The sequence below is a fragment of the Oncorhynchus masou genome, chromosome 29, assembly GCF_036934945.1.
Source record: "Oncorhynchus masou masou isolate Uvic2021 chromosome 29, UVic_Omas_1.1, whole genome shotgun sequence".
NCBI lineage: Eukaryota > Metazoa > Chordata > Actinopteri > Salmoniformes > Salmonidae > Oncorhynchus > Oncorhynchus masou.
The window spans coordinates 37143633-37160865 of record NC_088240.1 but is presented as its reverse complement, the minus strand read 5'-3'; the positions used below and the strand labels follow the sequence as shown (position 1 = coordinate 37160865).

General features: G+C 42.9%; 1 protein-coding gene across 1 annotated transcript in view; it reads right to left on the bottom strand.

Moving 5' to 3' along the window:
• pde11a (phosphodiesterase 11a) overlaps nucleotides 1-17233 on the bottom strand; it is a 57161-nt gene that overhangs the window by 6562 nt on the left and 33366 nt on the right. The window contains exons 11-19 of the mRNA XM_064944719.1: nucleotides 15372-15518; nucleotides 14415-14522; nucleotides 13821-13930; nucleotides 11683-11773; nucleotides 10166-10266; nucleotides 9808-9885; nucleotides 9647-9710; nucleotides 9423-9497; nucleotides 159-242 (exon numbers count right to left, since the gene is read on the bottom strand). Of these exons, the coding sequence (XP_064800791.1) occupies nucleotides 159-242; nucleotides 9423-9497; nucleotides 9647-9710; nucleotides 9808-9885; nucleotides 10166-10266; nucleotides 11683-11773; nucleotides 13821-13930; nucleotides 14415-14522; nucleotides 15372-15518 (858 nt within the window). The remainder of the gene's footprint in view (nucleotides 1-158; nucleotides 243-9422; nucleotides 9498-9646; nucleotides 9711-9807; nucleotides 9886-10165; nucleotides 10267-11682; nucleotides 11774-13820; nucleotides 13931-14414; nucleotides 14523-15371; nucleotides 15519-17233) is intronic.

Below are 17233 nucleotides of genomic sequence, written 5' to 3'. Positions count from 1 at the left end.
GACATTTCCACTGCTGGCGTCATTAGGGACAATGACAGGCGAAGGACGGCCTCCTCTGTAGAGGGGGCTATTCGGCTAGTGGTGCTTGGTGGTAGTGAGAGCAGTAGATTGAGTCCCTTAGGGTTTGGGGAGGCTGTGGTGGCATTGCGGAGGATTACCTCATAAAGCGGAGTACAGATCCCATCGATCCACTCCAGCTGCAGCCCCGGCAACTCGTCCTTCCGGTTTCGATCAAAAATGGCCTGGAACACAAACACACGCTTAAGCCTCATGATTCCTTCACTGTTTGTTCCACTTCCTTCCTACAGACACACTAGCCCTGGATCATGATTCTCAGTTCCATTACATTTCACATAAGAGCCCAGATACTCGGTCTGACCATTAACACACACCGCCTGCGGTACGCTTTTGGAAGTACAAGGACTTTATCTTTCATATCAGCAAGAAACCATTTCCAAAAAAGAAAAGGTTAAATTGATACACCTTTATAGGGTTAGTGTTTCCAAACGGTCATATCTTCATGTTACAGCAAGTGTTTCCGGAAGAGAGATAGAAGATCGAGGGACCACCTGTGCTAATTAGCTATCTAGCATGCTCCGGTAAATGTATATTTTGCATTTGTGAATTTATTTTAATGTGATATAAAAGTAAAGAGCTTTATGTTTCTAGAACCGTATTGCAATTGAGAATCGATTCACGTTTAGACTTAGTTTTTGTCTGTTTAGGCTGCCAGAGCCAGTCTACCTCTGAGAATAACATATATGGCTCTATTTCTGGCGTTAAGGTGGCGCTCGTGTCAAACGCACGTTAGTTTGCAATTTCGTCATTTAAAAACTGTCCCACTGGCATTTTCCAGCCCTAACGCCAGGTTCGGCAATTTATCTGTCTAACATCAGCATGCTTGCTCTCAGATGGGAGGGGTGGATTTATTTAAGGTGTGTCCTTAAACACACACCTTAAAGTGCTAATTTCAGTCAGGATGTTTAAAACCAACCAAAAGCTGGTTTTAGCGGTAACACAGTTGGTTATGGCATGAATTTTGACAGCGGAAATGCAGCTTATCCAGCCGTGACAAACACAGCCCATCTGCACATGGGACAAGATGTGCTTTTAGTGCCTGGATACTGTATATTTTATTAAAAACCAAGCATACCCTCCCCTCCTCTTAATGAGAGGGGGACGGTATGCTGGGGGGCTCCCGAGTGGCGCAGTGGTCTAAGATACTGCATCTCAGTGCAAGACGTGTCACTGCAGTATTAAACTTTTTCTGTCCTTTCCCAAAAGCATTATTTGACTTTCTGCCCGTTCCCAAAAAGCATTATTTGGTCTTCTGCCCGTTCCCAAAAACATTATTTGGCTTTCTGCTCGTTCCCAAAAGCATTATTTGGCTTTCTGCACGTTTCCAAAAGCATTATTTGGCTTTTTGTCCTTTCACAAAAGCATTATTTGGTTTTCTGCACGTTCCCAAAAGCATTATTTGGCTTTCTGCCCGTTCCCAAAAGCATTATTTGGCTTTCTGCCCGTCCCCAAAAGCATTATTTGGTTTTCTGCCCGTTCCCAAAAGCATTATTTGGCTTTCTGCCCGTTCCCTAAAGCATTATTTGGCTTTCTGCCCGTACCCAGAAGCATTATTTGGCTTTCTGCCCGTTCCCAAAAGCATTATTTGGCTTTCTGCACGTTCCCAAAAGCATTATTTGGCTTTTTGTCCTTTCCCAAAAGCATTATTTGGTTTTCTGCACGTTCCCAAAAGCATTATTTGGCTTTTTGTCCTTTCCCAAAAGCATTATTTGGTTTTCTGCACGTTCCCAAAAGCATTATTTGGCTTTTTGTCCTTTCCCAAAAGCATTATTTGGCTTTCTGCCCGTTCCCAAATGCATTATTTGGCTTTCTGCTCTTTCCCAAAAGCATTATTTGGCTTTCTGCACGTTTCCAAAAGCATTATTTGGCTTTTTGTCCTTTCACAAAAGCATTATTTGGTTTTCTGCACGTTCCCAAAAGCATTATTTGGCTTTCTGCCCGTTCCCAAAAGCATTATTTGGCTTTCTGCCCGTCCCCAAAAGCATTATTTGGTTTTCTGCCTGTTCCCAAAAGCATTATTTGGCTTTCTGCCCGTTCCCTAAAGCATTATTTGGCTTTCTGCCCGTACCCAGAAGCATTATTTGGCTTTCTGCCCGTTCCCAAAAGCATTATTTGGCTTTCTGCACGTTCCCAAAAGCATTATTTGGCTTTTTGTCCTTTCCCAAAAGCATTATTTGGTTTTCTGCACGTTCCCAAAAGCATTATTTGGCTTTTTGTCCTTTCCCAAAAGCATTATTTGGCTTTCTGCCCGTTCCCAAATGCATTATTTGGCTTTCTGCTCTTTCCCAAAAGCATTATTTGGCTTTCTGCCCGTTCCCAAACGCATTATTTGGCTTTCTGCCCGTCCCCAAAAGCATTATTTGGTTTTCTGCCCGTTCCCAAAAGCATTATTTGGCTTTCTGCCCGTTCCCAAAAGCATTATTTGGTTTTCTGCCCGTTCCCAAAAGCATTATTTGTCTTTCTGCCCGTTCCCAAAAGCATTATTTGGCTTTCTGCCGTCCCCAAAAGCATTATTTGGCTTTCTGCCCGTTCCCAAAAGCATTATTTGGCTTTCTGCCCGTCCCCAAAAGCATTATTTGGCTTTCTGCCCGTTCCCAAAAGCATTATTTGGCTTTCTGCCCGTCCCCAAAAGCATTATTTGGCTTTCTGCCCGTACCCAAAAGCATTATTTGGCTTTCTGCCCGTTCCCAAAAGCATTATTTGGCTTTCTGCCCGTTCCCAAAAGCATTATTTGGCTTTCTGCCCGTACCCAAAAGCATTATTTGGCTTTCTGCCCATTCCCAAATGCATTATTTGGCTTTCTGCCCGTCCCCAAAAGCATTATTTGGTTTTCTGCCCGTTCCCAAAAGCATTATTTGGTTTTCTGCCCGTCCCCAAAAGCATTATTTGGCTTTCTGCCCGTTCCCAAAAGCATTATTTGGGTTTCTGCCCGTCCCCAAAAGCATTATTTGGCTTTCTGCCCGTACCCAAAAGCATTATTTGGCTTTCTGCCCGTACCCAAAAGCATTATTTGGCTTTCTGCCCGTTCCCAAAAGCATTATTTGGCTTTCTGCCTGTTCCCAAAAGCATTATTTGGCTTTCTGCCCGTACCCAAAAGCATTATTTGGCTTTCTGCCCATTCCCAAAAGCATTATTTGGCTTTCTGCCCGTCCCCAAAAGCATTATTTGGTTTTCTGCCCGTTCCCAAAAGCATTATTTGGCTTTCTGTCCGTTCCCTAAAGCATTATTTGGCTTTCTGCCCGTACCCAGAAGCATTATTTGGCTTTCTGCCCGTACCCAAAAGCATTATTTGGCTTTCTGCACGTTCCCAAAAGCATTATTTGGCTTTTTGTCCTTTCCCAAAAGCATTATTTGGTTTTCTGCACGTTCCCAAAAGCATTATTTGGCTTTCTGTCCGTTCCCAAAAGCATTATTTGGCTTTCTGCCCGTTCCCAAAAGCATTATTTGGTGATTGGCTGTGTAGGCTATTTAACATGTGTACAATTAAGCCCTACATTTTAGGCTTATGCACTAAAATACTAGCACACAGCTCGGACACCTGTGGTTCGAATCCAGGCTGTATCACATCCGGCCGTGATTGGGAGTCCCATTGGGCGGTGCACAATAGGCCCAGCGTCGTCCGGGTTTGGCCGGGGTAGGCCGTCATTGTAAACAAGAATTTGTTCTTAACTGACTTGATTAGTTTAAATTAAGGTTAAATATTTTAAACGAAGGCTGTTTTCTTTTTGTCCTGCCCAATTTAATCAAGTAGGCTACTCTAGGCTGTTGATATAGTGTTTGGCTCGTGAGACCGCTTGGAAATAAATCTTAATCACCAAAGTTTTATTAAAATATGAAGTTTGTGAGGAGTAAAACAGTGAGCTGACATTCCCTTTTTATCTATGTATTGTAGGCAGACCTACATTATTTTAGTTATGCTTTGGACATGTGTAAAAACCCCTCCGTGATGTAGTCTACATGTGTCTATGCCCATCACAAAACAAGAGATGAAACCCTCTGTGAATACCAGTGACCCTCCTATTTAGAAGTTATTTTCCTGTAGCAATTGTTTGTTTTCCGTTTCCTATTTTGTAAACCCAAGCCCTCCGTAGGCTACCCTTACCCTAGGCCTACTACAACGAAGGCTGGTTCAACAGTAATGCGTTGTGCCTTTTTTTATGCTAGCGATTTTAGAATGTATTTATTGTTGTTGAAAAAACAACAACAGGTTGCTTGTTTTTCATAGAATTTATTACAAAGATTCACTGTCCTGGTTTTATGGTGAGAACGTCCGTGGCATGCAACTTCTGGAGAAGTGTGAACGCGATCTGTAAGATGGTTCCAATATGTCTATAAAACATTATATTTGGGAGCAGGACAAAGGTGAGTGGACATTCTCCCTTTCTCTTTATATTGGATCTTTGTCCGGCCATTATGAAAAGTTTAGATGTGTGTAAAACCCTCCACAGTCTGTGTTGTTTTAATATTATATGGGCATGGGAACCAATTATGGTGACTGGACGTGTACTTAGATATAGCCTATTTAAAACAAGTTGTTTTGTTTTGTTAAGAATTTGATTCAAATCTCTTTTTTTAGGCCTTATGAATAATGAATTGAATCTTACTTATTGAAAACCTTTGGCATGTCCATTCTCAGCCATAATGTAATTCACAGCAGGCCTGGCCTCTATATCAGTATATTTCTACATTGAAGCTATGCAATTTCTTAGAACAATGTGGACTCCAAACAGGTTCAAGTTAACATATTTAGAATAGATGGGATAGGTCTACATTGGAATTGGATTTGATTCCAAGGCAATACATAAAAGACTGTAAATATACACAACTTGAAGCAACAACTTATTTAGCCATGGAGCACATCCTGATTGGCCAGTGAGGGGCCAAGCCTCGACACACCCACAACTTGTTCATTCATCAAAACCCAGCCCTTTCGCGCCAACGCCAGCAACAGCGACGATAAATGTGGTTGTGAAAACAGCAAAATAAGAGTATGAGAAAAAGGGGGAGTGGCTCCTAGTCCTAGAACATGAATGTACACTTCAGTACTGCAATAGAACTGTTGTAGAACTGAATGCATCAAATGCACCCTTTACCATTATGCCAAACAAGTTCATTCCAGTTCCTATTTTCCATTCTGCCTCAGTCTCCTCTCTTGCTGCATGAACTTCTGAGGCCCCAGAGAGAAAGAGAGAGAGAGACAGAGAGAGAGAGAGAGAGACAGAGAGAGAGACACAGAGAGAGAGAGAGAGACAGAGAGAGAGAGAGACAGAGAGAGAGAGAGGGAGAGAGAGAGAGAGAGAGAGAGGCTGCGCTTCACAGATAGTTACTGGGCTACGCTTGAATATTGAGTTGAATATTTAATTCACAACGCCCACACACACGCTCAGCGCTAAAGGGTTTGACACAGGCTGCAAAGCAACCTGAGGCAAGTGCATTAGCTAGCTACTTCAGAGGGGAACCAATGTGGCCGGGCATGATTAGTCAACTGGCAGTAATTACAGACGGACGCTACTCTGCTCTCCTCCCTAAGAACCTTCAGCACCGTTTGGACTTCAAAGCTCCAAAATAAAACACCAGCAACTCTTCTATTTTAGTGCATTGGCTTTGAATACAGGACTTATACATGTAGAATATACACTGAGTGTACAAAACATTAAGAACACCTGCTCTTTCCATGACATAGACTGACCAGGTGAATCCAGGTGAAAGCTAGGATCCGTTATTGGTGCCACCTGTTAAATCCACTTCAATCAGTGTAGATTAAGGATTTTTAAGCCTTGAGACAATTGAGACATGGATTGTGTATGTGTGCCATTCAGAGGGCGAATGGGCCAGACAAAATATTTAAGTGCCTTTGAACAGGGTATGGTAGTAGGTGCCAGGCACACCAGTTTGAGTGTGTCAAGAACTGCAACGCTGCTGGGTTTTTCACTGTCAACAGTTTCCTGTGTGTATCAAGAATGGTCCACCACCCAAAGGACATCCATCAAACTTGACACAACTGTGGGAAGCATTGGAGTCAACATTGAGGCTGTTCTGAGGGCAAAAAGGGATGCAGCTCAATATTGGGATGGTGTTCCTAATGTTTTGTACACTCAGTGTAGAACGATGGGTTGCCTCATGTCAAGACTGACCAAAGTAAGACACTGAATCTACATTTATCTAGGATTATCTTGCAGGATTTTAAAAAAATCATTAATGGAAGAGTTATGATACATTTTATGGCCCCTGTTGTATACAGGTTAGAAGGACACGGCAGCCAATGGGATTAGAGGAAGGTGTCGTTGGCACTTCTTTCTGTAAACTATATACTGTTGTTGTATACAGGTTAGAAGGACACGGCAGCCAATGGGATTAGAGGAAGGTGTCGTTGTCACTTCTTTCTGTGAACTATAGACAGGTGCAGAGGTTTAATTGTTGTTGTACGTGTTTGGTAACAGGCTTGTGCAAGAGCATTATTCTAGGACATACAGAGCCGCCTAATTAAAAACCTAGTCCAAATACTGCTTAAGGTACTGTAGAACAGGGATCATCAACGAGATTATTTTTCTTGAGCGGATGGTCAGAGGGACAGAATATAATGCCAAATCAATTTTAGAGCATAAGAAGCCCAAACAGATATAATATTTGATTAAAACATAATAATTTCAAACCTAGCTTACATTTGATATACGATCACATACAGTATAGTATACGATCACATACAGTATATCTCTCTGTTATGTGTGGGAATACTTTGGAACAGTATTCAAATCACTTGGAGCTGATTTGCTAGTGCGGTTTTTTGACAGTCTTTTATGTCCAACAATTAAACAATTTTGCTCCGAAAACTTGGGTTTCAGTTAGGGAACCCTAGTGTAGAGGGACACTATGTACGAGTTGACAACTCTCCTCTCTCACACAGAGTGATGCAAGCTCTATGTAACAAGTGAACCATGTCTGGACTATAAATCCTATGGCCAGGGGTGAGAGTAATTGAATTTCTTTCCCGGTGCAGAACCTCCTATGTATGCACAAGCTTCTTGTCGAACCACATCGCATTTCGGAGCGTAAGGCTATACCACAGGTTTTCAAGGCCATGCGTTCATTTTCCATGCCTCTGACATGCAGTAATGATAAAAATGGTGTAAAAGCCTACAGTTTTCTTTATATTTTTTGGAATTATTGTGATAGCCCAAGCCCCCCTCCGCTTCTCCTTCACCCAAATCCAGACAGCTGGTGTTCTGAAAGAGCTGCAAAATCTGGATCCCTACAAATCAGCTGTGCTAGACAATCTGGACCCTCTCTTTCTAAAATTATCCGCCGCCATTGTCGCCATTTCGTATCGTCTGAGATTCCTAAAGATTGGAAAGCGGCCGCGGTCATCCCCTCTTCAAAGGGGGAGACACTCTAGACCCAAACTGTTACAGATTATATCCATCATGCCCTGCCTTTCTAAAGTCTTTGAAAGCCAAGTGAACAAACTGATCACTGACCATTCCGAATCCCACCATACCTTCAGCCACGCTCAAGGTTCTAAACGATATTATAACAACCATCAATAAAAGACAGTACTGTGCAGCCGTCTTCATCAACCTGGCCAAGGATTTCGACTCTGTCAATCACAGCATTCTTATAGGAAGACTCAACAACCTTGGTTTCTCTAATGACTGCCTCGCCTGGTTCACTAACTACTTCTGAGATAGAGTTCAGTGTGTCAAATCAGAGGGCCTGTTGTCCGGACCTCTGGCAGTCTCTATGGGGGAGCCACAAGGTTAAATTCTCAGGCCGACTCCTTTCTCTGTATATATCAATAATGTCACTCTTGCTGCGGGTGATTCTTGGATCCACCTCTACACAGACGACACCATTCTGTATACATCTGGCCCTTCTTTGGACACTGTGTTAACAAACCTCCAAACGAGCTTCAATGCCATACAACACTCCTTCCGTGGCCTCCAATTGCTCTTAAATGCTAGTAAAACTAAATGTATGCTTTTCAACCGATCGCTGCCCACACCCGCCCGCCCAACTAGCATCACTACTTCGGACGGTTCTGACTCTGAATATGTGGACAACTATAAATATTTAGGTGTCTGGCTAGACTGTAAACTCTCCTTCCAGACTCATATTAAGCATCTCCAATCCTAAGTTAAATCTAGAATCGGCTTCCTATTTCACAACAAAGCCTCGTAAAACTGACTATCCTACCAATCCTTGACTTTGGCGATGTAATTTACAAAATAGCCTCCAACACTCTACTCAGCAAATTGGATGCAGTCTATCACAGTGCCATCCATTTCGTCACCAAAGCCCCATATACTACCCATCACTGCGACCTGTATGCTCTCGTTGGCTGGTCCTCGCTACATATTCGTTGTCAAACACACTGGCTCCAGGTCATCTATAAGTCTTTGCTAGGTAAAGCTCCGCCTTATCTCAGCTCACTGGTCACCATAGCAACACCCACCCGTAGCACACGCTCCAGCAGGTAGGTATATTTCACTGGTCATCCCCAAAGCCAACATCTACTTTGGCCACCTTTCCTTCCAGTTCTCTGCTGCCAATGACTGGAACAAATTGCAAAAATACCTGAAGTTGGAGACTTATATCTCCCTCACTAACTTTAAGCGTCAGCTGTCAGAGCAGCTTACACTGCAGCTGTACACAGCCCATCTGTAAATAGCCCATCCAACCAACTACCTACCTCATCCCCATATTTGTTTTTGTTTTTCTGCTCTTTTGCACACCAGTATTTCTACTTGCACATCCTCATCTGCACATATATCACTCCAGTGTAAATTGCTAAATTGTCATTACTTTGCCACTATTGGCCTATTTATTGCCTTACCTCATTTGCACACACTGTATACAGATTTTTTATATTGTGTTATTGACTGTACATTTGTTTATCCATGTGTAACTCTGTGTTGTTGTTTTTGTCGCACTGCTTTGCTTTATCTGGGGCGGCAGGGTAGCCTAGTGGTTAGAGTGTTGGACTAGTAACCGGAAGCTTGCAAGTTCAAACCCCCGAGCTGACAAGGTACAAATCTGTCATTCCTGAACAGGCAGTTTACCCACTGTTCCTAGGCCGAATTTGTTCTTAACTGACTTGCCTAGTTAAATAAAGGTCAAATAAAATCTTGGCCAGGTCGCAGTTGTAAATGAGAGCTTGTTCTCAACTGGCCTACCTGGTTAAATAAAGGATGAAATAAAAAACGTTTTACCTGTACAGTTTATATACTATTCATTTTGCCGGGACGCCGTACCAAACCATACAGCCTTACTTTCACCACTGCCTATGTCATAGGCTTTATATAGCCCAAAAACAACAGTGAGATTTGCTCATATGATGATGAACTCACAGATGGGGTGAGCTTCAGTTCAGATCTCTCTCTGTCCCCCTGCTCAAAAAACTCACTGGTGACCAGTTCTGCCACCTAACAGGAGAACGTCAGAACAACTATTAGCAAGAGAGAATACAAGGACTTTTACAGGAATACAGTGAAATGCCAGGCCTGAGAGAATTCACAATATCCTAAAATACACTTTTCCGGTGTGCGTGAATGAAATAGCCTGCCCTTTTTACCTTGCGTGATATTTCCCAGGGTTTGGTGACGGCCCCCAAGTCACATGCTGTCATCAACATGGACCTGTGAAAGTTCAGTCAAGACATTCGTGATCTCAGTTGAAACACACACAATGCCCTCAAAAAAAATACGTTTTCTGCAATCACAATGATTTACTTACCTACACATGTCTCTGTGGCCTTTCACGTTCCAATTGTATTCGCCTTTGTTGACCAGCTCAAAAAACGTGTTCCTGTTCCTAAAAGAGAGGAAGGATGAATTCTCGGCCATTTTGTTCATTCTCGTGTGAGTGATATAAATCCACAAGGAGGCAGTACAGACTAGAATATTTGTTATCTAACCAAGAGCTGGGAGCATGAGAATATAAACAATGCATTCTTACCTGTACGTCACGTTGGTATGTAAAAAAAGAAAAGAAGAAGATGAAACCCGCTATAATATTGACAAAACAAATAACTGACTGCTCGTCAAATATGTCTATATCAAATCCCATCAGCCGGATACAATAAGGTACATACTCAAAGTATAGAGTGAGGTCTGTGGCCAGGATGGACTGTTTCAAAAGCTGCATGAGGTCACCGTATTCTCTGGACGACAGGTTGGAGAAGATGTTGTGTCCCTGCACACACAGAAGAAGAGGCTCAGAAAACATTTCATGAATCACTGTCATAATTCAGCCTGAGAGCCGGTCTGTTTGTGCTATTATGCTCCCTGTCACTCCCTGTCACTCTTGGCTCAACAATGACAGCATATACGTTGGCTCAACAAGGACAGCATATACGACGGCAAGAGCACAAACAGATCTGGTACCAGGCTTTGTTTACTTCATCAACGGGAACACAATATTTTTAATAGATTTCCTTAACCCGGTACAGGTGAATAAATAACCGAAACAGTGTTTTGTGGCGAAATCTAGTCCAATCTGTACATGAGCAAAATAAAGGTGTCATGATCTGACTAGCAGCTCCAGCATGACTTTGTGGCTGTCAGCACATTCAGTCTGTGACTTGAGAGGGATTCCTCAAGTGTCACATCTTTATGTGTAGTGCTGATAAAGGGGATGGTGTGAGCGTGACACTCACTGTGTGTGTGTGTGTGCACGTGCGCGCCTGGAGTCAAAGGCAAATCTGCCAGAGGCTGGAGACCGAACCATCAGGGATCAGAGGGAAAGCTCTTAAGAAGTAAGTGCCACTTCTCACTCTCTCTCCTTTTCATATCATTCCAACAGATCTCTCTCCATCATATATATATATAATATATCCCAGTCCCACTTAGAGTGCCCATCACCAGGGGAATGCCCAAGAAGAGAGAGATGGTGAGATATGGGGAAGGAGAGAGGGGATTCTTGAACCGGGTGACCCCTGATTCTCTCTGTTCACGCTCGAGCTGAGACAGGTTTTCTTCAGCACTGCAAGACCAGCCTCGATCCTCAGTTCATTGGTTCCCATGAAATATTGAATACCGTAACGTCAGAGATGTAGAGTTTGTTTTTTCTTAATGAGAGGGAGAGAGAGAGGGAAAGACTGATAACAGAGAGAGTGGCGTTCGTTCGTCGAGACGTTCCGTTTTAATTAATGGTTCCTGCTCTGGTTGGTGGACTGAATCCGTGCGCTCGTTCTTTTCCCCTTCAATTAGACGCACTGCTCAATGATATGCTAATGACCATGGCAGTAATTCAGACACTGTATCAACAGAAACCATTATGCTAGTCACAGCAAACATTTGTCAGCTTACTGTGTCGTCAGCGTCGTGATAACGAGTCTATTGGAGCCCTGCTGGCTAGCTCTTGTTTCAGCAGACACCATGAAAACACAGCTAATTACCACCAGTCTGTCTGACCACACTAAAATCAGTCGCTTGCTTAAAACGTCTCTCGAAACCAATCATTGTTTTTGTAATGACATTGATTTTTTTTGGGGGGGGGCGTGATATTTGTCTATTCTGATCGCTTCTCGCGCTGAGAACGTGGCTTTTTGTAATCCTGCACAAAATGATGTTTGTAGTCTGTCAGTAGCGACACAGTGATGGAGCTCACCTCACTCTGCAGGATCATTACGGCGTGGTTGAAGTGGTGATGCTCGAGAGTTGCTGAGGTTCCATACAGCAGAGACAAGGCTGAACCTGTCCTGCGAAAGTCAAAGGGAGAAAGCGGGATACATAGCGAGAGAAAGAGTTAAACAGGCAAAGCACAACAGAAACACTGGAAGAGAGAGGATCCTCCATTGAGACCTCTCTAAGTCTCTTCACTAAATCACTCCACAGTCCACTGTCAACATGTTCTCACAGCTCAATATTGCAGCAAGTGAAGCTAATATCAGAGTCTGTGGAGGGAAAACCTTCAGTGTTCACCATCTGGAATCATTCTGGGCCAATGGGTCAAAATGACACATGGGCTTCCGATGGTGACTGCGGTGTGTGGGCAGATCCACTAGATTCAACAGTTGTTTTTCCTGCGGCTCTAATTGTGCTCTCCACCCCAGCCGTGTTTAAACTCTCTATCCTCTCTCTCTCTCTCTCTCTCTCTCTCTCCCTCAAACAGACTCCTATGTACATCTTATGCAGTTTGTTTCTCCACTCTAGTTGAGCTGGGCTGGCACAGAGGACAGCTAGCTTCTGTCCTCCTCTGGGTACATTGACTTCAATACAAAACCTATGAGGCTCATGGTTCTCACCCCCTTCCATAGGCTTACACTTTAATTATGACAACTTCCAGGGGACATCCTCCAACCTATCAGAGCTCTTGCAGCATGAACTGAGATGTTGTCCACCCAATCAAAGGATCAACGATGAATCTAGTACTGAAAGCATAAGCTACAGCTAGCTAGCACTGCAGTGCATAAAATGTGGAAAGAGATTTCGTTTTTTTCTTCACTTTCACTAACTAAGCTATCAAATGAAGCTAGCTAGTTTAGCTTACTCAAATACACGTCTCAAACAGACAGATGCTATGTTAGCTAGCTGGCTATGACTATCCAACACTGGAACTCTTCTGTCAAGGTAATTTATTGCCACTGGAGCCCGCTGGTGTAACTGCATACTGACTGTATACTGTACTGCATGATTGAAGAAGGTTTACTAACGTGTTAGTTCTACTAGCTATGTTGACTATGACGCTACTTTAGCTAATATGGTGACAACGATGTAGGCTGTGTGTAAAGTTTTATTTTGCCTGGTCACAGACAGCTGCGTTGTGCACTGAAGTCCACAAGCGAGGGGAAAAGGTGAGAGGAGGAGAGCACATAGATGAGAGAAGGAATACAACATTTGCTTGTGATCAGGGATGTATTCATTCCATCAATTCTGTTGAAAAACTTTTCCTAAACGGAAGCAAACGGAACGAAACGGGGATAAACATACCTGAATTTGTCCAATATAAACTCTTGTTTGCAACTGTTGGACTAATGATTACACCCTAGATCAGCTAGATGCAGGCAAGAGTGTGCAACAGCACTGACTGCCAATGGTCTATAACCTCTCACATAGCCAAACATAATAAAAACTCCTGGTGAATTAAGCAGTTTTTACATTAAAATTATACACCAAATATACATTTTTACTAGGGAACAGGAGTGGATAAATGATTTGTGATTGATTTATTTCAGCATCTTGAGATAATGAATACGTGGTTAGGGACCATCTGTAAATGTGCTATCTTTATCAGCGTCATAAAAGCTGATAGTATTTCCACCACATAAAATATGCATCCAAGCCGAACTGAAAATCGTCTCAGAAACATGTTGGGCTGTTTTCACAGCTTGTAATTCCCTTAAAACAGGTCAAACTGATGTCATTTGGAAATGTAGTCTTCTTCTAGGGCAACAAGTAATGACAGAAGAGATGTATCTAATTATAGACAAGTTGACTACCAAATGTCAGAAATTATAAGCATAAATATAGGGCGATGTAAATAATCTGAAAAAAATTAATCCTACAGCCCCCGTAACAAAATATTTCTGGCATCTCTGACTGCACAGAGCGTTTTCTATTTTTGCGGGTTAGGGTTGGGTGCGGCCTCAGATTTTCACTTTATCATATATAGCTTGCCGGTTGTGGATAGATTATTAGCAATTACGGGCTGTGTGTGGGTGAATAAACAACTGACCCACGCATCACTAGAGTGCTTGTGCATGTGTGCCTGCAAGCGTGCGTGTGTCTACGGACAAGGTCACCCACTTGGCCTGGAAGGCGTTGTTGGTTCCTCTGTGGTCCAGGTCGTGACAGACACAGCCCACTATAAGAGCCAGGATCTCAATCTCCGTCAGGGTCTCTTGGAAGCCTGCCGTCTATAGGGACACAGCAGGGACAGGATGTCACTCAGGGGCCACACACACAAGTAAACATAAACCCCCACACACACAAACATAAACTAAAACACACACACATACTGTAGGTAGGATGAGCATGGCGATGAAGTAAACAACATATGTAAATTGGAGTTAGGTCGCTATGGGGTCAACAGTTAGTAGTAGTGTACTGTAGGTCTGGGTTACTTATTAAAACACAGCACTCCTGGGCTCTAAACGGTTTACACACAACTATTTAATCTCCCTCTTGGCACAATCAATTCAGATGGGACATGCATAAAGCTGTGCTTGGTTACATCAAAAAGATTGAGAAGGAGTGCGAGGAAGATGGAGAACAATGGACAGAAGATGAAGCAGTTGGTGCGCATTAGTCAGTGTCCACATGTGTTGGGGCACGGGTGGTGTATTTGTACGGTCTCTGTTTAGGCTAATGATAGACTCCCTGTGCGTTCTCCATATTCACCGTTAGCATGGCGAACATGCACTGGCAGACGTTGAAGGCGTGCCTCCAGTTGTGGTACAGCACCATGCGATAGTTCTTCCTGACCGTCAGGAGCCATCTGCAGAGAGTCTGTATAGAGTCAGGGGCACAAGAGGGATGGACAGAACAGGGTCCGTCAGCAGACAGTAGGCTGGTGCATCAGCTCTCACATTCAGGCCGGGATTCAATCCGATCGACCCTTTGTCGGCAATGTACGTTTTAAAGACATCATTTACGCTGCAAATGTAGGCTCAATCGGAAATGTCTTTAATGGCGCATTGTACAAAACCGCAATCGTATTGAATCGCGGCCTCAATCTAACCTGCCATAGCAGTGTTTCCACTGCTGTTGTTAACAAACACACACTTCCTATTGTGAAGCTACAGGTAACTGCCAAAATAATGGAAACACTTGAGTAAATGAGGGATACAAAGTGTATTAAATGCTTCCACACATCCCATCATGCTTTTGCTACCATGGCTATGCCCCCATAGGATGACAATGTCCCCATCCACGGGGCACTAATGGTCACTAAATGGTTTGATGAGCGTGAAAACGATGTAAACCATATGCTATGGCCATCTCAGTCACCAGATCTCAACCCAATTGAACAGATTATGGGGCGTTGCCTGAGACAGCGCTTTCCACCACCATCAACAAAACACCAAATTATGGAATTTCTCATGGAAGAATGGTGTCCCATTCCTCCAATAGAGTTCCAGACACTTGTAGAATCTATGCCAAGGTGCATTTGTTTCCTTTATTTTGTCAGTTACCTGTGTGTGGCAGCAGTAGCAGTAGTAGTAGTAGGTCTTTCCTGTTGAAAACCATTAAGTAATTGTATTTTACCATGTGGAAAAAGCTACTGTGTAAATACTACACTGCATATTTGATTGAATAGCGGGCTCTGTCAGAGCATTGGGTCAGAGCCGCTCTCACCTCGTAGTCGATCTTGAACTTCTGCACCATGCCCAGCTCCATAAACATCCTGAGGGCTGCGGTTATCATGGCGTCCACATCCAGAGAGAAATCATCAAAGGAAAGCTTATCGATGCCAAGCTCGCAAACAAGGGGGATGTTAGCAGCCTGGGTTATGGAAAGAGAGAGAGAGAGAGGGGGGTCGTGCGATTTTGAGACACTGAAAATTCAACATATGGAGAGTTGCTAATGAGGACTCTGAGAGCTCGTGTTTAGAAAAGGTTGACAATTAATGAGAAAGTATCACCAGTGGAATTCATTGTTGTTAACTTCCTGTGAGCTCATTAACAAATTGTGGTAGTATTCTATATTTAACCTATAATACTAACACAGAAACACCACTAAACCAATTTAATTATCCCAAGACTTCAATCCACATGAATGAAAACCAAAGCATAATTGTTCAGAAAGACTGAGAATTGAAGTTGTTGTCTTATTGGATTACATGTGCCATTGGTCTTTCTTTCTAAGGGGGATAAGGTAACATCTCAGAATATGAAGGTGTTGCTGTTCTCCTTCCCCAATCCCTGGGGCTGCGGGTAGAGGACACAGCAGAAGTACCATCCAGCCTCACTTCCACCAAGAGAACACAGCAGAGCAGCCAGGAAAGCCCACCTTTTCTAGGAACCGTTTGTCTTTCAGGTCAGCAGGTGCGTCGGGCTAATTCAGCGCCTTAGGTTATGAATTCTAGCCAAGTTTTTTTGTTTGTTGCCGGTGACATTTACAATTCTCTGGAATCTGGGGTAGAGTGTGTTTACTGAGGTTCTGTATATAGGCCAGTTATGAAACGGGGTAAAGACAGGGTGGGTGCTGCTGAGCACTGTGCTGTGCCTGCATGTGGTGAGGGGGCTGGAGATCTGACAGATGTCACATTGCACGGCTGATGCTCAGTGCTAATGGCCACCGGGACAAGCCACATATCAAAGAGCAAGAAAGACATTTAACACATCACACAGTTCTGAGAATGTTTTTTTTTTCTCGGATTGGTTCCAGAGCCACGCTCTATTACTGTCTAAATAATGCAATGAAAGTGATTGGCTATTGATTGACTAATTCATTCCAAATACCACAATTAGTTGTTTTCATGTGGGACTTGAAGGAGTACAGCCCCGACCTGTATATACAGCACGCTGCCTTGCACCACACTGCAGTCCAGCGAAGCAATTGGAAAATGAGGTCCATGAGGAGAAGCCATCAATCTATTCCTATCATGTAGTACCATTAATGATTTCTCATTTTACATTGGAAGGTAATGCGTGCCAAAGCTTCATTCCGAAAGTTATTTCTTAATTGAAAAAAAACAACATATTACTCTGGGCGATGAACTACAAGTGGGGTTTTCCCCACAATTCACAGTCTTTTGTTCGGTATATATAATATTATTATTATTCTGCAAAATATGTGTATTTAGCATCAGTATAAGCTATAAATGAAGAATGATTGTTTGCTTTACTTAAGCTTTAATAGATAATGCATCACAAACATCTCAACCTGCCTGTTGAGTTGCCCAATTATAGCAAAATAATTCAAGTAATAACAACACACAGAGTTTTAAAAAAAATGTATAACTGTATTATAGCTCCAGTACCATTGTTGTGAATGATATATATTCATGTCAAAGTCACCAGTCAACTCCATAACACTCAAAAGTTACTTCAACTTCAACCAGTGAATGCTATAGCTATAGGGATGCTAGCTATTCTACCAGTCTGTCTCAATGAGCGTTAGCACGGTAATAGCACACCATGCACATAAAAAACTACATTTTTAAGGGGTATGCAGTAGGTTTATGATGATATCACCTAAGTATGTTGTATCAGACA